At 38.4% G+C, this 23,797-nt stretch overlaps 1 protein-coding gene across 4 annotated transcripts in view; it reads right to left on the bottom strand.

Moving 5' to 3' along the window:
- ACTN2 (actinin alpha 2) overlaps nt 1-23,797 on the bottom strand; it is a 67,425-nt gene that overhangs the window by 17,315 nt on the left and 26,313 nt on the right. For all 4 annotated transcript variants that reach the window (XM_033512683.1, XM_015622705.3, XM_019006127.1 and 1 more), the window contains exons 4-12: nt 19,446-19,532; nt 18,285-18,372; nt 16,134-16,212; nt 13,180-13,261; nt 9,813-9,898; nt 8,281-8,373; nt 7,051-7,281; nt 5,785-5,932; nt 4,120-4,270 (exon numbers count right to left, since the gene is read on the bottom strand). In XM_033512683.1, the coding sequence (XP_033368574.1) occupies nt 4,120-4,270; nt 5,785-5,932; nt 7,051-7,281; nt 8,281-8,373; nt 9,813-9,898; nt 13,180-13,261; nt 16,134-16,212; nt 18,285-18,372; nt 19,446-19,532 (1,045 nt within the window). The remainder of the gene's footprint in view (nt 1-4,119; nt 4,271-5,784; nt 5,933-7,050; nt 7,282-8,280; nt 8,374-9,812; nt 9,899-13,179; nt 13,262-16,133; nt 16,213-18,284; nt 18,373-19,445; nt 19,533-23,797) is intronic.

Below are 23,797 nucleotides of genomic sequence, written 5' to 3'. Positions count from 1 at the left end.
ACTGTCAGTGAGTCATACTGTACAAGGGCTCCTTAACTTGAAAACTCACTTCCTTCTTTGGAAACGTTTCCATTAGCCTTCAAGGGATACAACAGAAGCCACTATCTGCTAAGAAATTTTAAGTCAGGGGCATAGAGTCTTGGATGAAACAGACTGAGATTGATTTTGCTGTCATGAGTTTTTGGCTGAAAGTTGGGGGTTTTTTCATTATAGCATATTAAGTTTATTAGATTATGCTCCTGAGTGAGCAAACATTATTTTTGCTTCAATGGATCACTTATATCCTTTTGTCGATTAAGGGTAAAGGCAGGAGTCCTTCCATGAAAGTGAGGGACTGATTGTACCAGCTGTGGTCAAAGTCCTGGAAGGTGATACACCACCTTCTTCCACAAGCTCTGCCAGGGAGATTCAGTCATTCCCTGTAAGATCTCTACTATCCTGTTCCTTCCAGGGATATGTGCTGTGGACAAATAGGTAGGGGAATAATATCAAAACAATTTTTAAAAAAGGCACCCATGGTGATAACTAACTATATCCTAAGTTGGTTTACCGAGGGGCATTAAACAGTGTAGCTCCACTACCTTTCTGGGCCTGCTGTTGTTTACTGTTTAATAAGTGTATTATAGGTATCAAAGAACAATTTTTTAATCAAAGCGGGAGCAGAGGAAGTAATAACTTATCAAAGATTAATTACTTGGAAATAAAACACAGGCTTACATTCCCTATCCTATTAATTTTTGTATCTTTTTCAACATTGAAGAGATAAGATTTAAATTTTGTAAAACTTTTTGATTTGCAGTGTGTCAAGAACTGCTTCTCATGTGTTACAGTCATTCTATTTGTTTGGCCATTTGAAACCTACAGTCTTTGGAATTTAATAATCATTCAGTTACCATTATTGATCTTCAAAATAACTCAGTCTTATCTGTCAAAAATTTAAAATTCAGCCAAATTTTGACCTGATCCAGAGAAGCACTTAAGAGTGAGCTCATTTTGGGAACAGTGATAGTGCCACAAAAATAACCTGCTGAGCAACGTCTTTTAGCAGTGCTTCAGAACAAGGCTCATGTTAACGATGTACGTAAGCACAATTTGAGCCCAGGTCTGCAGAACCAAAATGCCTCTCAAATCAGTCTTACAGATAATGGTCTGCTTGGCTGAAAATCAGTCGCTATAAACTAAAAGTGATGGATATACAAGAAACTAGATCCCAAAAAATTTGCCTTGATGATTGGAAACATTGAAATGAGCACATAATATCATAAATTAATATGGGGTTTTTATAGTACAGCTCACTCAAATGAGCATTTGCTATGTCATAATTGGCAAATCTCATTTTAGAAATGCTGTGCCCCTTCTGCTTTGTATAAAGCCCTATCCAAGCCCTGTCATGCCTCTTTGCCAAGGAATATCTAAATCTACACAGGCTGGGAACACAACAATCTTATAGCTGGAATCACCTGTTTGCATACACACATAAATCCTCTATCTAAATAGCATCAATCAACAGGCTTGTAGCAACTTTAACCTTAAGCACACAGTGGACTGAGCTGTAGCAGAAAATACCAGGACAGGAAACTGTAACTAGTACAGTTCAAGGTCATACAGCAATACTTCTCCTTTGAAATTGCAACATCAGGCAACCAAGAGATTGACTAAAACAAAACATGAAGGTAGGTGTACCAACTTGGAATTTAGACACAGATAATGATAGTTTCTGTAAGGAAATTAATCAGTGATGAGAGAAAAAACAACCAACCCAACAACCAAACAAAAATCAAGAAATACCCACATTGACTTCAAAAGGCTTTGTATCAGATGCCAATGCACATTTCTTAGCATTCAGACATTAATCCTGCTTTAAAAATATGGATTAAAAAAGAAATTAGAATTTTCCTTCATCATTTTATTGTGTGAGGAATGATATTAAAATCAGTATTTAAATAGAAGCTGCCCATTTGCTCGCAGCCAGTGATAAAACCTGACTCCTATGACCTTTCATTCAGTGTTCCCACTGAGTTACAGAGTCACAGTGAAAAATCAGGCACTAAGAGCACCATTCTATGGAGATGTGGAGAAGTCAAATTAGAGCATCTCTAAATGCAATCAGCTTTCAGCACCTTTGCAGCCCAGGCCACAAATAACTTGTTTAACTTCACGCAGCAAATTACTGAAACAACTGAGAAGAGACAATCCCAAAATAGACAGGATACAGTGTTCACTGGCGTCACCAGAGGTAAAGGACAGAGGGTTCAAAACACTGGTAAGCAGATGCTGTGCTATGCATACTACATTCCCAAAGTTTCTCATAATTCATAAAGCTGAAGCTGAATTACCAATGATTAGGTGTTACAGAAACTTTCTTTAGCATAAAGAAAAACAAATTTGGGGGTAATTCCAAGCACAAATGCAGGTTGGGTAGAGAATGGATTGAGGACAGCCCTGGGAGGAAGGACCTGGGGATGTTGGTTGACAAGAAGCTAAATATGACCCAGCCATGGGCACTCCCAGCCCAGAAACCAAACGTGTCCTGGGCTGCATCCAAAGCAGTCTGGGCAGCAGGGGAGGGAGGGGATTCTGTCCTTCTGCTCTGCTCTGGTGACACCCCACCTGGAACACTGCATCCAGCTCTGGGGCCCCCAGAGAAGACATGGACTTGTTGGAGTGGGTCCAGAGAAGGGACAAAAAAGATGATCAGAAGGGTGGAGCATCTGCCCTAAGAAGACAGGCTGAGAGAGTTGGGGCTGTCCAGCCTGTAGATAAGGAGGTTTTGAGGAGACCTTATAGCAGCCTTCCAGTACCTGAAGGGAACTTACAGGAGAGCTGGAGAGGTACTTTTAATGAGGACAAGGGGGAATGGTGTTAAACAGCAAGAGGGCAGGTTTGGACTGGATATTAGGCACAAATTCTTTACTGTGGGGGTGGGGAGGCACTGGAACAGGTTTCCCAGAGAAGCTGTGGATGCCCCATCCCTGGAGGTGTTCAAGGCAAGGCTGGATGGGGCTTTGAGCAATGAGATTTAGTGAAAGATGTCCCTGTCCATGGTAGGGGTCTTGGAACTAAATGCTCATTAACATCCCTTCCACCTCAAGCCATTCTATGAAATAAATCCATAAGAGGGATCAAAGCATGGCAGAAAGTGTTACATAATCTCACATATTTAGGGCAATCTCTGTTCTCTGTAGGTTTTTTTCAGATTTCTTTCACATTAACCAAAACACAGTACTTACTCTGCCCACTGTGCTTAATTTTTCTTCCTTTAAATAATCTCGAAGATGGGATTTTCATTTAAATCCATTTGAATTACACAGTTACTGTAAGTGCTGCTGCTGTCAGATATGAACTAAAATTTTAGACAAGTGTCTGATTTTTAATCGTTAATGAATATGGAGCTGTTTGTGAGTCATGGTCCTTCACAAAGTGAAAAAAGGGCATGTTTCTAAGATTTCCTTTCTGAGCAGTAAGTGATCTGCCTGTTCAAGGTGAGAAATTGAAACTTGGAGAGCTGAAGCCAAGGGCAGGAATCTGAGAGCAATTTATTTTGTTTCCACTGTCCCTTCTGTAAAATGGAGACAGTGGTGCTGCTTCCAAAATAATATCAAGAGATTGTGAAAATAAGCATAATAGACACAATTAAATCTGCAGGAAGTCAGTGCACTACCCACTATTATAGAGATAATAAAGGGATGTGAAGCCTTTTGAAAGAACCTATATAATTGTGAAGATACTTGATCTGAAATTTGTGTAAATTAAATTATTTTCTAAGTTAAACAACTCAGAGCCTGTACCTCTCAGCAGGCCATATGAACTGAGAAATAAACACCTCCAGGATTCCCATCAACCCACAACAGGCTCATGGGTAGAGCTAATGCTAAAATATTACTGTGAAGTCAAGCTGAAAATGTTTCTATTCAAATAATTTTGGTCAGTTGAATATCTATATTTGGTTGGGGGTAAGGGGGAGATGAGGGAAAGGTCTCAGTGACCAGCTCAGATAATATACTTATGAAGCTATGTCTGGAATTCCTACGTTGGTACCTATGACACTATCAAATTCATTGGAAAGAGTTTATCGCAAAGTTAAATGTCAGCAGCTGCAAGCCTTTAAATGGAACATACTTCAGCTCCTGGGCAATGGCAGCGATCTGTTCCACCCTGTCCTGGTGAGCAGCCAAATCGCTCTCAAAAGCTTCATGTTTCCTTAACATGGCACGGACTTCTGTCAGAGAGGCAGACTCATAATCCTTCTGAAGCAAGATCTGCTCTTTGCCTGAAAGAGGAAATGAAAATATTACTCATTTTTTAGCAATTTATTTGTTAGGAAAATTGCAAATTTAATCAACTTTTTAGTTGAGGCATGGTGAAAATCATATGCATGAAATTTAATCCCACCCCCACTGAAATCAGCAGCAAATTGTCAGCACATGTTAATTAGAAATGTATATTTTTAAAGCTCACAGTAATGTCCTGGTTTTTGCATAGGCTACTTATACAGGTCTGAAATAGTGAGTATTACATTGCTAGAGAAAGTGGCATAAAAATGGTATATTGACAAAAACTGTATCTCTAAACCACTGTGATAATTTTTTGTAGAATAGAGTTAAAAAAACAGAAATCACACTGCTATGCTCCACTTCACTCTTACTAATGATCTGTTAATTTTTTTTATCCTCTCCTTCAATTAATTATTCATTTCAGAACTTAAAAAAAAATAACCCTGAGATGTGTGACTGCCTTTTGTATCAAACCCTGAATTTTAAGTGGAAAATGCCAGCTTATCTACAAAAGGCTAGAGAAAGAAAGATTAAGTAGAAACTGAAATATTACTGCTGAGTAGCTCCTATGTTGGACAACTGAATCCACCCAGAAAGTCCCTGCAGCTGCACTCACCACATGGCATTTGCAGAGCTCTGTGAATCCTAGAGCCAGAAGCAACTATTGTTCCACTTGCTGTGTACCAGCTTACATGAAGTTTTCCCTACACAGCAGCTATAACTTGTCACCATGAGTAGTTTATGCTCAGAAAATCAGCTCTCAGGGCTGATAAATGCTGCAGTTTCCCTTCTAGTATCTGCTTGGCAACCATTTACAGCCTTGCATGCTTCCAGCAACTGTTAGAGGATGGACTCTGATTTACTTTCACAGTGTCAAAAGAATCTGGAAAAAGCCAGAAGTATGGCAGTAGCAGGAAGACAGTCATCAGGATGGTAGAGCAGACCTGTGTTTAATAGTCCCCAACAAAGCTGAATGATGCTGTAAGGTCCTACAGGTGTCACAACTACAGGTAAGATTAGGTTACCATTAAAAGCCACAACTGTAAATGGTGTGTAATCCAGGGTTTGGAGCAAAGCAGACACGAGTCCATGTAATTTATCTGAACCATTCAGATCATGATGACCAAATAATAATAAACTCAGAATACCTCCATTAATGATTTCACACTCAGCCAGTGGTATCACTGCATTCCTGACTGGATTGCTGGTGTACAGCTACGTAGGAATACATTAGCAGCAATGGCCTCTATTCAAATGCAGAATATTTCCATTAAGTTTGACTCACTACTTCAAGTATGGTTTTTACAGTTACATCTCATTAGCAACATGCCAACAAGTTAGCATCATGACTACATTCAACAAAACCTGACATTTTATCAGTTATTATTTTAGATTGTCTGAAATTGTCCAAATTACTTATGAGTGAGATTGTGGCTGGCAAATACTCGGCACTGACTGTTCAACTTTGAACATTAAAACACTAAAAATGTTAAAAGCCATCTCCCCTCACCATATGCCCACTGTTCATGAGTGGAAGCCTTCTGCCTAAATTTCTCAGCCAAGTGTTCCAGTCTTTCCAGTCGCCGTATTTCATTCAGCAGCCACTCTTCATATCCTTTCTCAGCTTGTTCAAGTCTCTGCCAAGCGCCGGCAATATCCTGTGAAGAGAATACATGGGAGACATGGATGAAACTATAATCCCTTTGTATCTAAATTTATGCATTTTTGAGTCATTCATCATTTGGCTTCAAAAATAGAAGTTTTTATGTTCAGATTTTGTAAAATCATAGAAAATGTGGTCAGGCAGTTGTGTTTTAGTGCAGACACTTGTTCCTCATAGTGCATTGTATTCAGGTGGGTTCATGAAAGGAGCCCCTATAGAAATGGTTTCCAAGCATGGCTACAGGTCCAATGTCTTCACAATATATTGCTTTCATCTCCCATTTTACAATGTGTGTGTGTTCTTTTCTGATATATCTGTTATCAAAATGAAAGTGCTTTGCTGTCACAAGTTGACAACAGCAAAGTAACTAGTATCAAGAGGATTTGGTGCATGTTTTACCTGGAACATGAATTAATTTCACCTTCTGTGGTACACAAAGTTTTGTGAATTTCCTTGCAAACTCAAAGACACATTTGGGAAGCTGATGTAACAGGGCCCTTATTTTCTGCATACAGTGAGTGGAAAATGGCCCTTTTCAGGTAGAGCTTTTTTTTTTGGTTTTTCAAAGTTGAGAAACCAAAGCACAATGACAGAATAGGGTACAGAAACAGGTTTGCTATATTTCACAGGTAATGTTTTGACCCACAGTCGAGTCACAATACTTATCAGCAGATGAGAATTCTGGGTACAGACTACTCTTATCCTCATAGACATAAGAGAAAAAGCAGAATACAAAAACGCAGAAACATGTATTGAGCAATGTCTGTTTGTTTGATGACTAAAATGTCAGTGAACCCACTGAGTTTTCCTTAAATAAGCAATCACTGGTTCACTGATACACCAGTATTGATAATACTCCCAAAGGAAGCTCTATATCGTCTTGCATCTCCAGATAATTTGCTTTTGGGAAAACCTTCACAGAGGCAGGAGCACACTTATTAGAAAGCAAGATTCTGGAACAAAGGGGAATGTGTAAAAGGAGTTTGGTATTGAAAAAGTACAACAAACTGATGTTTCTGAGAATTATTTAGAATGGCCTTTCAATCCTTCACATCGGCATTTTTGGGAGATCATTGATAAAGCAAACGGAATATTGATGCCTCCTTTACTTACAGAAACCATTTTCCCCTCTGATGGCATGAAAGCTGGCCGATTGCTGATTCTCAGTTTTGTCTGCAGGGTGTTGAAATTGATCTCCAGCTGACATTTCTCCTGTACTTTGGGAGGTTTGTGTTTGCGGCGGTAGTCCCGGAAATCCTCCAATTTCTTCTGCATAGCCTGCATTGTTTTTTCAGGGGTCCTGTTTTCCAGCCAAGGAATTGTCCGGCGAATCCATTCTAACAGCTTTCAAACCAATAAAGGCAATGGAAAAACAACCAAAAAAAAAAATATATTGAACATATAAATCTTAATTTTGTTCCATTTTAACATTATTTACTTTAGTTGGTACTGATGCCTTAACAGTGAGTAAGCACAAGATATTCAAAGCTGAACAATACTTTTATAGCCCAGATATTTGGGTATTATGAGTTATATATAAATCTGCCCAGATATTCTAGGTATTTCTAGAAATACCATGATTTTCAGAAAGATTATGACACGTGTAAGATGTCTCTAATTACTCAAAATCTGAGTCACCCAACATCATCTACTATGTTCAGAAGTATTGTTCTTGGTTTTTCAGGTAGTCATAGTTAAGAGATCGGGACAGAAACCAGCCTCAGATAAAAATCTTCACTCAGAAGGTCATTGGTGCAAATTTAGATACAGAAAGTAGTGCTGTGATCTCAGTGTTTTTGCAGGTTAAGCAATAAAAGGTAAGAGCTCTCAACTGTGCACTGCAGATCTGTAGTCCTGCTCAGCAGATTTGCCATTAAACAAGAAAGGAGAGGAGAAGCGTGTTCATCTGTACATTCATCTGCTGTCCATGCTCTCAGGTGAATTGTGAACAACCTGACAGACTCCCTCCAGGTGTGCTTTGCATTACACAAAGCCAAGAGGTTTGCTTGTACTGACAGGATCTGGTATGTTCCACATCTGGTCAAGGATGGCTATTTTCAAAGTTTATAAAGACAGGCAGCTTGGTCTTGGGAAAGATGGATGACAATCCTCAAGACACCCTTTTGTGTGCGTTAACAAGACTGGCTCACTTGGTCACACAGGAAGTCTGTGGCAAAGGGGTCACCTGAAACTCAGTATCTTGGGCAACTGGGCTTTGTAACCTGCCACTGTGAGATTTACCCTTACCCTTGTCTCCACTTCGCTGTCTTGAAGGGAGTGCATGAAACTTTCAGCTTTCAATATTTCATTATTGGTACCACATTAGAGATAGAGCATCCTTACCTCACTTGCTAGTCTCTCATACTCTTCCATCAACCTCTCATTTTCCTGATTCACAGCAAGCACCTTACAGATCCGGTTAGCTGCAGTCTCAGCCTGTAACACACAGCAAATAAACAGGACATAAAACACATTCTGAGAAAGGTATAGGCTTGGAGAAAGAGAGAGAATGTGGCTGCTGCAAATAAAAGATCACATTCTTTCGTAGCTGGTGATTTATGCTCCTAGATTGCTTAGATAGTCATTTTCCCTCCTTCTGCAGCCATAGATTCCAGTGGTCTGAATGAGGCATGGACCAGCACAGAGGCCCTCTTGTTGTATATACAATGAAGACTTATTATATTGCTGTCTAATAAATCTTTTCAAAGACAGCTTAGGTCATTCTTAAAGATATCCTATTAGGTTATATTTTTTAAATCACATCCAAAAATATTAGATTTGTTAGCCACACTGGAAAGACACCACATGTGATGCAGGAGTCTCAGACCACTCTATATCTGCATATCGTATGTACATATACCCTTGAGAATAAGTGCAGCTCCACCACTGACAAAGCAAATCTTTTCATGCCTCCTGACAAATTTATATGTGACTGAGCTGTGTAGCTCTGCCATATTTAAAATTTACAATTTGATACCACAGAGCAATACTTTCATAGAAATATGACTCTGGAATCAAATAAATGAAATAAATATCCATGTAGACTCCTGTGTTACAGAGTATTTGGAATTCCCCTTTTTCATGAATAGCAAAACATTCATATCCAGGAGCAAAAGAGCTCAACAGCATAGCTGTGCTGTGTTAAGGTATAGGCAACCTAGCAGACAGGAAGGGAAATTCAGTCCTGAGGATGAAGGGAAAATATCAACCATTTTAAAGGTTCTTTTTTTTTTTTTTAAACATAAATTGGGTTATGTCCATTTGTAGGCTAGAAAGGTATGAAGGAGTGGGAAATGCCACATTTATAAGTGAATATCCCATCAATGACAGGTCTGCTGCTGATGTTCATGCCTTTTATACTAATATTTTCATCCACAAATGCTTCTGTTGGCTTCAGCAGGAACCAGGCACAAATACTGTGTTGGATGTCTTCTGTGCCTTTCTGTGTTTTTAGGAATCCTTGAAAATCTATCCCTAAATTACTACTCAGCATGAGAAAGTTTCAGTCTCCAAAAGTCAAACATTCTGTTATGCAGTAAACACACAAGGTGTCGTAGCAACAAGCAACAGCTCAAGTTTACAAAATCTTCAAATCAGTTTTTTCTGAAACAGTCCTTAAAATTTGGACTAAATAAAGACCCAAAATTAGAAACAGAATGTCTGTGAATTAAAGAAGTTAACTTGTTACACAACATTTAACTAAAACAGGTTTGAGAATTAGTTAAAAACAAATATTAGTGCTCAAGTAACACTTGCACATGTTAATTAAAACCACATAGTACTAAATTAGTTGTTTTTTTTTTTTAAATAAACTAGTGGAAGTGTGACACAACCAATCAAAAACACAGCAACCTGAAGGGACAGTTGATTAATACCTGCTCTGCTCCAGCAAAAGCATGGTAGAAGCAGGACACATATGTCATGATAGCTCTCTCATCAGGTTTGGGAGTGTTCACAATATCTACAAGAGGGGTGAGAAATTAAAATAAAAGAAGAAAAAAAGGAATCGAGGAGTAGAAAATAGGATGAATAAATAAATGCATAACTTCATGTCCTCCTTACTGTTTTCTTGTCCATAGCTCTGTATTTGAGAAACTCTACAAAGCTGTAATAAACATAGTGTTAGATTGAGGGGTGCTGACAGAATAAAAAGTACACTAAAAATTCAGTATAATGTCATGCAAAGAGGAGGATTTTTTTTTTTTCATTGGGCTTGATCCAGCAGTGTCATAGGAGGAGTAACCCTAATTTTACCAGGACTCTTTGCTTAAGAACTGGCACACGTATCTCTGGTGACTTAAATTGTGGGAGTTTTGTCTAAGGCACAGGAAAGGCAGACTACATTTCCATCTGGGGAGATGTTCTCTGGAAGTTGCACATGGATTAGTTATAACCTTAGCATTATATATCAGTATTTTCTATATTACCAATAGCTGAAGTATGCCCAACTCCAAACCCCCTTACTTTTTAGAATTTTCCTTCTTTTCTTTAGGACATGATTCTAGAGCTTGTCTGAGATGTCTATATATGTTTCTCTGTTTTGCATAGGAACATCATTTGGTGTTGCTGTTTGTACTTACCATTAAGCATTTAACATTTTAAAAACAATCCTGAAAGCATAAGAGAAGGGTTTCTTTTCTGAGCATGTTATGATGATTTTGACATGTGTAGCAGAAATAATATCCAGCAGAGAGAAGAAAGATGGCATTCTATTATTGTTTTTCACTCTGAGTTTATTTTCATCTTATATTTTTAATGGTGCTTCAAATGAATGCACACAAATTCACTTAGAGGGAATATCACCACTCACCCATTCAGCAACTGTCTGTCAAAAACCTACTGGATATTATTAGTAAATATGCAGAAAGATGAGACAGGAAGGTTTTTTTCTATGGAACAAATGGATAGACTACTACTGGCTCTACCAAAACAGTGGCTCACAGTGGGAAGAGGCAAGAGGAAATGAGCTCAGCTCTAAGATGCTGTTCTAGTAACTAGTGAGGAAAAGATCAGAAAAGGAAAAATTGCTGAAAAAAACAAGACAGAAGGTGAAGGATGAGATCTGATCCATCTACAATCTCACCTTCTGAGCACCAGCAAATGCATGGTAGTAACAGGAAACATAAGTCATAATGGTTCTTTCATCAGGTCTGGCAGTGTTTACTACATCTGTGTAGAGAGAAGAGGGTTAACTGCTCAGAAATTCTGACAAGGTACTTTCATCTGATTATGCTAATGGTGTCACCTCAGTGCTGTAAGGGTTCCAAATAAATGCACAATTATTCAGGTTGCATCTGTTTACTGATACAAGTGCAAAGCCACCTAAGCTTTCAGAATCAGCAAACACAAAAGGTACAACTCTCCCTGAAATGGCAAAACATCTGAAGGCTGAGACTGTACAGAAGGGTATTGCTTCCTTCTGGTTTGTGGAAACTTCCAAGCAGATGGCATGGCTGGCAGATCTACTGGGTTCAGCTTCACTGCCACTCCAAAGAACTACTTCTGAATCACTGCAATTACTGCAGAGCCACTGACAGTCACAAACCAGAACTGCACTCAGTGTGGAGCAGCAGAGTCCCTGTGGCTGACAGGGTACTGGCATATACTGGAAACCTGTACAGCTCCTGCAGTCCAGAAATACATTTTGTGCTAAGAAAAGTTGGATAGTAGCATCTCTGCAATCCGTGTGCCAGCCCATCTTTTTAGTTAATACCATAAATCACAGGAGGGTTTGGCTTGGCTAGCTTTGAGCCTACCATGGCAGGAGAGTGAAAATATAAAGTGAGTGCAATCCAGGTAAGCATCTATGGGTAAAAATGGACCTTTCCAATACTTAACAGAGAAAGGCAGGAAGAGTTGTTTTTACAACAGTTATGGCTGAGTAATGAACAATTCTAGTGCAAGCTGCATGGATTCCTGTCAATGTAAGGAGTGACTAGATACTGACTTGAAAAGACCCTGGAATGACTGAAAAATTCTGATGTTAACAGTGAGATTTCTGGGTTCAGCACCAATATATTTACTGATTTTGCATCTACTTTCTGTAGCTGTGAACAAAACTTTACAAAGTTTCCATGGAGAGCACAGTGGAAGTAAAGATGGTAAAAAGTGACCATGAATACCTAAAGGGTATTAGAAAGAATATAATTTCTTTACCTCCTCCCCTGCCAAGAGGAGGATAGTAAGATAGGGAATAGAATGTGCAGAAAAACTGGTGAGGAAAAGAAAAGGTTTCTTATATTGACTATGAAGAGAAGAGGGGAAAAAATGTAGAAAGCTGCTCAGTGGCAAGGGGACAGCACTTCTCTGTTCATTCCTTGCAGAGAATATTTCAGAGCAAAATAATTAAGTGGTGCTTGAGAGGAGAATTTCAGTTCAAAAGATAAAAACAATTTGTTTTAAAGCATGAAAGTGAAACTCCTCTTCAATGAAGAGGTTGCAACCTGGATTTTCCAAATCATCCTGTCTAACTTTCCAAATGAAGACTTCAAGAGGAGCAGGTGTAGTCAGTTTGAGTCCTCTGGATAATTCCTGTGTTATCACTGTTCTACTGACAAGCCACCAGAGCTGAGTCTCCATTCTTGGGGAAGAATGCTTTGAAGTAATGTAGTCAAATTGCAGTACTTTGGCAGCATTTTTTTCCCAGAATACAGAAGTTTGGTTATCTTGAAGAAATTCAGGAAACACTCCAGATAATTGGAGACACATGAATTATTTGTTAAAAGTATCACTGCAAAAAGTTTACAACTAAAATAAACCAAAAAAATGGTTCCCTCAACCCAGCTCTCTTTCAGAGGAAGTGAGGCATGTGTTAGTACATTTTGAAAGTTTTGAAAGAACTTCTACTATTTCTATTTTTGCCCCCTCACTTAAAATGTTTAAAAAACTGAATATGCTTTTTGTTAACTGTTAAACTTCCCTTTATTAAATTTTAATTATTAAAACCAAGGACTCGCTTGTGATCATTTTACCTCAACACAGTGAGGCCGTGTGCTGAGGCTAGGGTCCAAAGCACTATAATAAATGCAAACACTAACGAACAATAAATAAAGCAAAAAGTGAGTGAAATTATCCAAAGCATGCAGGAAAGGAATGAAAATATTTTTTTGAAAACAAAGCAGGGAAGGAATTCATATTCATAGGGAAGGAATACTGAAAATCTGCTAGAAAAAACAAAAAAAAAGGTATTTTACTGTGCCCTGCTTACAAGCAACACAAACTTCAGTAAGATGTAAGTCTCACCTTCTGCATCCAGCATCTTTGGAATATCCAAATGCTTTTCTGCTATTTCCATGGCAAGGTTGATATTCCCTATGGGGTCATCCTGCATTAAAGAAAAAAATACAATGTGTCAAAGATAGAAGTTTTTCTTTGAAGCAAGACTAGAGTAGGTACACTAAAACTTAGCTCCTGTTTCTCCAAACTGTAAACTGGAGTCACAACTACTGTTCTTCAAAAAACAGAGTCTAGTTACATGTACTTTTGGTCATCTGCTGCTATGTTTTCAAAAGAAAACTTGAATAAGCTGTTATCTACTGCTAGAACTCTACTGGAAATTCATTCTGGAGGTGAACACAGATAACAGTGTACACTCAGTTCTGAGCTAATTGTGAATGAAGTACAGCAGCACTACAAATGCTAAATGCCACTGTACCAGCAGGCTAAATGAGACTGTTCAACACAGAGCTAGCCCTTCCTGTTTTATACCCACTCCAGAGTACATGACAGGGATATGACTTCCACTGAGTTCTCTGCTGGTAAAGTGCATGCATGAGGAGAAGCAAGCACAGACAGAATTATTCTCCAGAAGGAGAGAAACTTGCCAACTTGGGCTTGGAAATAAAAATCCATAATGCCTCTATAAATGAAATTTTATGGCTGTGGAAACTCAAGCACTTCCTCTGGTTTTGAGATTTTGGTTTCTGAAGGAAAGGAAAAGCAAGCAATGAGCACAGTTCAGATAGAGAGCACAGATCTTGTGTCTTACAGACAGCTGCTGCTGACAATGAGAGTGTGTCAGATTAAGGCTGCCATTAAGGCAGCCTTCACACATCAGCTTGGAGAGAAAACATGCTATGTGAAATGGCAGTTCATGCCATTAATGCTATTATCATTTTGACCATAGTCACAAACTACTAACTGGACACAGCCACTCTGAACAATGCCCATGTCCATAGAGAAAGACTGGGAAAATAAGATGCAGAAAAGCAAAGTAAAAAAGGCAGTAAATCTAAATGAGGCCTATTGACTAGTTTAAAGCATTTGGCTTATGAATGAGTGATGAGTACCTCCTATTTGTGTGCTTGGTACTAAGTATATGAGTATATATTGCTCCGCAGGTAAAGGATTGCTTTAAAATCATAGCAGCTTCTGAATAATTGGAGATTTCCATCACCCATCCTTTAAAACAGTAGCTAAAGTACAAGCCACAGTAGCTAAAAATCTCTGCTACAGCTAAAGAAATACCTCATCTAACTTGGCATAGTCAAGGAGATCAGGCCTGTGTCTATGGATAAGGGCGTTGAAAGCAAGGCCATCTTTCCAGCTACAAGTTCACACAAAACATATTGGTGAGAAAAGGAAAGGACAGCATGCAGGAGATAAGAAACAAGACACCAAGACAGCTGTTAATGTAACCAAAATGAAGAGTCAATCAAACACAGCCAGGCCAGAAAATCAAGATCTATTTTAGGATTTTTTTTCTGCATGTGCTTTACGTGCAACAGCTCAGCCTCAATTTGAAACCTGACCTGTTCTTATTTTGGAAACCTCCAAGAGGAAAATAGCAACATTGAAGCAGACCTGCTTATGTTCTGTTCCCTTTTCTCAGCACTCATCTATGGGACAGTTAACTGTGATTTCTTTAGCACCACGTACCACTATTCCAAGCACAGATTCAATCAAACTCACTTCTGTTCATGCCATGCACAATAAGCACGTGTGCACAGAGACAGGTAGCTCAGTCATTCCATTACTCTGATTATCTGTAGGAAAGGTTGCATATAGAATTGGAGAACAAGCTGGTATTGATGGCTAATATTTTGCCCATTGGTTCAGATCTGAAGTTATCTTAACAGCTGCCTAATTAAAATCTTATGTGTTCAGTACGAAGCTCATTTAATTTTTATCACTGCACACTTCAGGGACCCTGGCATAAATTGAACATATAAACATATAAAGCAGACTAAGTCCTAAAATAGTTTCAGTTCATTCATTTAGCTTTTCTTCACCAAGGACTTTCTAGTAACAGTTGATTCCAGTAGTAAATCAATTTGCAACGAAAGGGCACGAAATGGAAAAATACAGTTGATGTTTTACCACTCTCTCTCATCAATGCAAATTTGAACACAACAGATTAAAACCATGATTAAGGCTTCTGTTGCACTGGTGTTTACATGAGACCTCAAGAAGCATACATTCCAGAGGGAAGAAAACAGCATGTATGTATTGAGACCTAAAGTGAAATAACAATATTCTACTTCTTTCTAGGCTTTTTTTCCTTGTAATGATACCAAGAAATTCTGACATTACTGCTCATTCCTCATTTCTCCCTCTCAAACCAAAGTATTTTTTAGATACGTGCATTTTGCCATAAGTAGCAGACTGTAATAAAATATTTTTTAGTCCCCATGAGGTACTAAGGAGGTTAGGCTATTGGTTTTGCTTCCACTTATCTGGGACTATAGGTAGAAGTATAATCTGAGAATCAGTGAGTGAATACTCTGAATATGTAAGACTAGTAGTAATTTAGTGTGTATTCTTAATTAACAAGAGTACTGTTTGTTCTACAGAATCTTGGGATTAATTGTCATGTCACTGTTTACTGGTCTGCAATCTATAGTCATTTACACCAGATAAAAACAGGATGGACAATACTATCAGTGGTAAATGGATAATTCCAATGTATTTGATTTAACATCCATATTGGGCAGCGCAAAGACTTCATCAGCTGCCAGAATCTGAGGGCCAGATTATTTGCAATTAAATGCTGAAGTCATTGTAATGGGAAGGAAAGGACACAGGACAGTCAGGAGGTCCTCTCCCTTGTGTCATTGAGGTTTTTTTGGGAAGGACCTTAGAAAGTCAGTCAGAATTAGTATGCACTCCTCAGCCTGTCTTTTAGAAAACATGCTAAGCAAACCAGAAGCCAGCCAAATCACTGCAGGACAGCATGCTGTACCACCCAGACTGATGACCTTATTTAGCTTGGAGTAGTCAATAAGATCAGGTCGGTGTCTGTGGATAAGTGCACATAATCCAAGGCCATCTTTCCAGCTTTACAACAAAAAAATAAAATGGAAAAAAAATTAGTTAATAAAGTCATAGCATTTTACAGTTTGATCCTTGCTCAAGGCTTAAATTAAAGCAGGAATTCTGTCAAATCCTGAACTTATGTCCTGTCAACTCTCTCTGAGCTGCTCTGTTACTGTACTCCTTTAACTATAGTACATATCTTACTCTACAGTCCATACACACTTAAGGTACACTCCATATACTCCATGTACACTTCATATCCTTTCTAGGCAATGTACATTTTGTGCAACAGTCCCTGATTTCAATTGCTTATTTCATGCAGTGTTCTAGGACAGCTCAAGTACAGATTCATCCATGAAAATGCATCATCTACAATTGCAGCGTATTTGTGAAAAAATAAAAGGAGAGCAAACCTGTAATTACTTGAATTTGCTGAAGCAATTGGCTTTTCCTCTATTATTTCTGAGAATTTTACTGGCACAACCATGTGCTCAGAAAGTAAGAAATCATAAATCAGCTCAGTTTATTTAAAAAACTTCACACATAGAGCAGCTTTGATCTGAGTTCTTGCACTTCACCCTAACTTCAGACCCACCACCTTCTGTGGCAAGAACAGGAAATGAATGGAGCTACAAATAACATATTTTTTGAAAGATTATGAGAGGCTCCTTCCAGCCAGGAACAATTATTTTGAAAGACACTTTATGTAAACACTTTAAGCACTCCCAGGGACTGGGGGTTTGAGGTCTTGTCCTGTGCAATAATTGTGTGAGCCTAAGCATGTTAAGCATCTTAAAATCCCTTCTACTGAGATGTCTAGGTAGGTCCTTCACATAACAGAACCATCTCCAAAAAAAATGTAACAAAATCAAGCAGAATATACCTACATTGTATAATATAAAACCATCTAGAATGTAAAACTAAATCAAACTGAGCATCAAACAATTTTTTTTTCCCAAAGGATGTAAAATAAAGTAAAATACTCAGCCCACTGCAGAGTAGTACTGTAAGAGCCACTCCACCCAAACATAAATCAAGGTACTTCCATTCAAGATGTTTTCCCCATATCATGTATCAGACCAGTGTATGTACATACATACACTAAGATTCTGACACTGTAACTTACAGTTACCATCAATCCATAAAAAGTTCTACTAAATATATCTTTGCATATTATAGGGAAGTAACAAATAACAAATTTCAGATCTCTGAAAGGCAATACGGGGACTGTAAATTTGTAAATTATAAATTGTAAACAAGTTTTTCTTATCTTGGAATATATGTATGAACTGTATCTTCTCTGTCACTAAATGTGCTTTAGGTACTACACGTTAAGAACTAATTCAAAACACTAATATGGAGCTCTTGTTTTAAATAATAGAAGCATTTCAGGGAAGGGAAGATCACAGGGTTAAACAGTGCAAATGATAAGTCATGTACCTTAATGTGGTAGGCCAGTGGCACGGATTCAGGAACTAGCCCAGTGAAATTCCCAAACCAGGCAGTATGTATAGGGCCTAGAATTCCCATTCTAGCTCTTCATGAAAACATAGAAACACAAGGCTGGAGTTTCACTAAATTTTCCAACTTAGGTTATGAGCCTGATTCTGTAAACAATTGTGTTTACAGTGCTGCTGTTGTGTATGTACCAAGGGCATTTTATGCTCCTTATAGTAATGTACATTGTAAAATAATAAAGACTGATTCATCATAACGAGATATTCACATGCTCAACACACTGGTCTTTTTGCCAGAAGAACTCTGTGGCTCTCATTTGAAAGCAGTCATTTGCCACAATGCTGCAGAATTCAGGAATTCCCATTAATACAAAGGACCTCTAAAAATGTAATATGGTCATTCCGTATATAGAAGGATCTTTTTCTTTTAAACAGTAGCTCTGGAAGTCATAGTAAATAAAGGTAAAGGCTTACCAAAATAACACCCTGAAGATAAGAGCAGGAGAATTTGAAAAAAGTCTAGTTAACAGTGAAGAGCAAAATTCTCTGATCAAATATATACCTACACAACTGTGGGGAAAATTTGACATAACATTTTTGAGATTGCTTCTACCTCTTGAAATAATGGAAGTTTACCTAAGATGGAAGTTCTGAATGTTCACATTTCTGTAAGGAGCAGTTTTCCTTTGACACCACAGCAGCAGCCCTTCTTTGGCAGAGGTCTCTGAAAAAGACACAAGGAAATAAAAAAAAAAAAAAGGAAAAATTTTAAAAGTGCTCAAGTAATTAATTTCTTGTCATTTTAAATGTTGTTGGCCACCTGAAACTGAGCAGCATATACCGACATTTAATCCTAAAAGATGTTCATATAAATGAACTACTGGAATTTCAGTAAAATACAGAAGTCAGTTAAGATTAGAGTTTCAGCCTGCACAAAAGTTCTGGGATGTTAAAAATTGAAGGAATTATATTTTTTGGACAGCAGACTGTAGATTGGAGAAAAATACCCATTAAAAATATAATGCAAATAGACATAAAATATTGTGTTGGTGCCTACATGAAATATGCTCAAAGTCTCTGTTCATTTGCCCATTGGGAGGTTTAAGTGCCTGAAAAATGCATTTATTATCTGAATCCTATGGGCATCTGAGTGCATAAGTAAAGGTCAGAAATTATTAAATCAACCACTAGGTCCATATTTAATATTCCACCAATTATGTGGGCAGGATAAAATGCAGCGCTTGAAACAATTCTTTCAATTTTTATTGAAAATTGAGATTAATTTCTAGAATTCTAGACTTTCAAAGCATAGACTTGATTTAAAGAGTTACAACATGCTTTTTGAAGCCATTTACCAAGTGGAAGTTAAGAAAAAATATTCTGAAACAGTGAGAGGAAAAAGTGATAGGTAGAAAGAAGAGGGATATAATCAGACATAATATTTATTTGCAAGAACGTGACAAATGGACAGGACTGAAAATGTGTGATGGAAATAGAATCAAACACAAAGGGTACAGATCAGAAGCTCAGAAACATAGTCATGTTTCTGTCTCTGTAGCTGAGAAACATGACTCGAACTTCTGCACTTAGAAAGCTGGCTCAAAGTCTCTGTCAAGATAAGGAGAGTAAATAATCTTCCCTCCAGAAATTCATTTTGTCACCAGGTACAGAACTTACAGTATCATTTTCTGTGAAAAAAAAATATTTTTAAAACAATCCTGTCACTTATACACAATTAATTTAAAAATGTCTTTGAACAAATTTCTTAATTATTTAACATAATTGTATTACTCTTACCTTCCACTGAAATATCCTGAATAGCAAAACGAAGGATGATAGTCCAGATCATACCCAGTGTCATTTTCACATTGCCATCCACGATTTCTAAGGTGAAAAATAGATATAATAGTAGTACTTAAAAGGTTTTTTCAATTTCATCTTATTTAATAATATATTTCTATAAATAATATGATGTACCTAATAAATTAATTTTACTTATACTATAGTTTTTTATTCACACAGAGTTCACCTGGGTTCATTTTTCAAACAACTCATGCTAGTGCTCCTCTGTCAGTAGGACTGAAGGTTACTGAGGTTAAGGTCACTTCAGTCCTTCCATGCTAAAAGGCTTCTCTCAGGGTTAACGGTTTCAAATCTTTACCTTGTAGGATGATGTTTTAGAGGGAAATGAAGGGAAATATTGGAAGTTTGAACAGCATCAGTATTAACAGTTTTCAAATACAACAGAACCAAAAAACATCAGGGACTTACCCCAGTTTTTAAGAAATTACAGGACATTAACAGTACTGTTTTTTAATAAAATGGTACTCAGAATTTCCCTTATACTATTTAGATATGCTTGAGAATTTACTTCTAGTGCCAGCCCAGACAAGACATGAAGAACAGCTCAGAAGACACAGGACCTCCCGACACTGGGCTACACAGCTTCCTGCCAAGCTGTTCAGAACCCCAGCCAGGAGGTTGTAAAGCCTCACAGTTCTGAAGCATACACACATTTAAGTATCTTTAATACAAATGCAGTTTTTCTTAGCTATGGAGTTTCATTTGGTTCCAAGACTGCTTGAAACTACCTATAACACAGGGAACATGGGACTCCCTACCACAAGCTGGGTCAGAATTCAGTGCTCCGACATTGTAATTAAGTGATACCACTTAAATTTCTCAACACCAAAAAAATGTACTGAGATCACTTAAGTGTGGTGGTAATGTTAAACCGTTCTGAAAAGTAAGTCAAGAGACTCAGAAAAACACAGTGAGACTAAAGGGAGGGTGCAGCATTGGGAAGGGAGGAGATGGGACTACAGACTGGGTTTCCAGTCATCTCACACCAAAAGAGCAGTGGAGCAGGGAAGGCACCAGCTGCTCCCCTACTTAACAGTCACCTCCAGCCTTTCTCAAAAAGTGAAGCAGCTGTGTCTGCCTGGGGGCCCACTGGTGTTCTGGGCAAGGAGCAGGAGGAATTTCCTCAATTTAACATCAAATGCCAATAGAGGTGCCAGCAGAAAATGCTGTCACTCTGCTACTTAAAATTGCCTGAATCCAGGGGCAACTTTTACAGAACAAGAGCAGCTGCTGTCTCTGAGACTAGAGATACATGTTAAATTGCAGTAGGACGAGACACAAGCTGTCATTTGAACCAATGGAATTAACAAATGTGATAGGAAATGTGTAACCCATCACTACCCTATACTTATTTTGTTAGTGTGATAATTCAAGTTTATATATAAATGGCTAATTTCCCACTTTCCCGTTTGGATCCTGCACTAATTTTCCAGATTTCTTAACCATTCTGCCTGCCATCCATGCATCCTGCCTTATGGGCCCTGAAAGACCTCAAATCTCAAAATTAAATCCTTCCAGACAAAAGAAGACCAAATGGCAATTAGAGCATGTAGCTATATCTCCTTATTCTCTCCTCCTGTGGGAAGTCAAGTCAGATCAGATGCCTGATATGTATATACAGTAAAGACAAATTTCTTCAAGTGTAAAATAAATGCATTTAAATACTCAGGAGGCATTGCTGATTGTCAGGCAATCAATTAATAGATTTGCATAATCACTACATCGTTGTTTTGATTTACATATCTGTATGTACACACATACATAATAAAAGAGCAAGGGAGGGAATTTTCTCTTGTTGTGCCTCAGGAGGATTTTCAAGTGATTTGCCAGCTTTGGTTTCTCATAAAGCTGCTAGCATAAAACAACAACAGCAAAAAAAGACATATAAGACATGTCCTATACAAGACAAGGAAGAAAAACAAAGTTGCTAAAATATTGAAAAGTATCAGTAACAAAAAGGCATTGATTTATCTCTATAATTTTCGTCTACAGGTCAATAGAAGACTTCATTAATTTTTTCACACTGCCTGTTTGCTCTGGCAGAAATATAGCTCCTACCCCTCACATACACAAAGCTACACCTCTCTGGGGATAAGGACAGAAGAGGAAAAAAAAAAGGTGAAACAATAAAAACTGTCTAGGGAAAAAGTAAGGCAAAGCAATTTCTCAAAGGTTTTAGTAACTTTTTTTTTATTCTGCTGTGGTTTTACTTATTAATTTATTTTTGTATTCTAATCTTCTTGTAGCAGATTCACAGATCATTTGTCTTTAACATTTTTCCCACTTCCCAGAAAAGCAATACAGAAATATTTCCAATTAACAGGAAACTTGTCTTTTTTGGTTCTCCATATCTAGTTCATCTCACTGAAGATTCAAGTACCTTGCAAATGGAGTTATTGTGCTTTTTTAAAACTTAAGGGAAAACTTCTGAGTCCTGGACTGTGAATGGTTCATAAGGATTACTTTCACAGTTTTTTTTCTTTTAGCTTCTTGACTACAGTCTCATTTCATGACCAGTGGAGATGGAGGTTCTTTGACAAGTCAAGTCAGAGTAGATAAATTTGGCTCCTGCTCAGCATCACAATTAAAAGTGACCAGCTCTCTCTACTCCCCAGACAGCCCAGACAGAAGTCAGGCTCAGAACAATAATGATGACTTCAAAGAATATCCCTGGACCCTTAAAAATACTGATTTTCTTTTTGTTCTGTACACAGGAATCACCATTTTGAGGCCCCATTTTAAGTGCCAGTTGTTCCCCTTGGGCCTCCGTGCTCTTCACCATTCAGTATGTCAGACAACAGAATATGATCCTCAGCAGATTTAAATACAAAACTTTCATGCTTTGGAAATTAAAAAGTATTCCAAGCATCCATGTAACTCAGAGAATGCCTAAACAGATGGGTGAAGGCAAGCCCACGTGCCCCGTGCTCACACACAGGGGCAGAGAGTTAAGGGGTTGTAGACATAGATAACAAAACAAACTTAAGGATACTGTGCTCTGCCTCCTTGATGGCATACACTCCAACCTACTATAATGACTGCCCGGTCAACAATGCTGAAAAATGCAACAAAAGGAAAAAAAAAAAAAAGAAGCGGAGAGTGCTTTAAAAACAGATCATATTGCTGATCCAGTCTCCAGCAGAGCTACAGCAACAGTTGTCAGCTCAAGTGAGAGGGCAGGGCTGTAAAATGTGGGAGCAAGAATGCAGTTCCAGGGGGCACAGGGACTCTTTAAACACACACTGGTGCCAGAGGTCCCACACTGTGAAACCATACCCAGTCAGATGTGATACTGCATTGCTGCACCAGCACAACGCTGTGCCTTAGGTAACTAATTTAGTAGAGGGGATGCAGTAAACTTAACAGGGCACTAAGCACATCTATGCCAGAGCTGGCTTTGTATTCAGCCTGCTCAGAGTGGGAGGGGAAGGCACGTGAATCTATCTGCTCCTGCCCACATGGATGTAATCTAATGTGGGCATCAGGCCATTCTCAACATAGTGTCGTGTCTTACAATGACAGGTTCCTCTCTGCACCTAAGCTATCACAGTAGCTGTGACCTTTTCTCCCATGCTTCCATCTAAGAATTTAGGGGTTTTTTCTTTAAATGATAATTAATTCAGTTTTGCTTTTAAAAGATCCATTTGACAGACTGAGAATTCCAGAAACAGGGAATAATAGCTAAAACCATCACCTTAATCTCTTGGGTAACTAGCTATGGCCTGCTGCTACATTCAAGAAGAAATACTGTATTCATGGACAGCCACCTTGCAGTAAGTGCCTTTTCTCCTGCCACTTTCCCAAAGGGAATTTTCACAGAGCACCTAAATCACAGAGCATCTGAACCCGTGCCAGTTCCTGCTAAGGAGAGCAGCAGAGTTAGTTTAAATGTTTTCAATGTCTGATCTAAGCTATCCCAGATGCTTTGCCTTCAGAAAGTGCTTGAGTGCTATTACCCAGCCTAAGTACCCTGGCAGTAGTGACCAGCAATAAATGGGGCAAAGTAAGGGAGATGGGAGTGCAGAGGGCTGGACTGCTCCTTCCAGGAGCAGATATGAGCAGATGTATCTTGGTTTAAACACCCCAGCCTTGTACAAACCGTGATTATTGAGAGCAACCACTCTGTCCCAAAGACACTCCTCTTGCTACACTCTGGCTTTGGTTAGGAAGCCTGAGTCCCCTGCATGACATGACAGAAACTACCTTTCATTTGCTCCATGCTCTGTAATCTCAGCATTTCTTCACCAGTATCAAACAGACGTCTGTAATTTTTATTTCCACACATA

Source organism: Parus major, chromosome 3 (assembly GCF_001522545.3).
Source record: "Parus major isolate Abel chromosome 3, Parus_major1.1, whole genome shotgun sequence".
In the NCBI taxonomy this organism is placed as follows: domain Eukaryota; kingdom Metazoa; phylum Chordata; class Aves; order Passeriformes; family Paridae; genus Parus; species Parus major.
The sequence above is the reverse complement of the archived record's forward strand: the minus strand, read 5'-3'. Positions and strand labels throughout refer to the sequence as shown.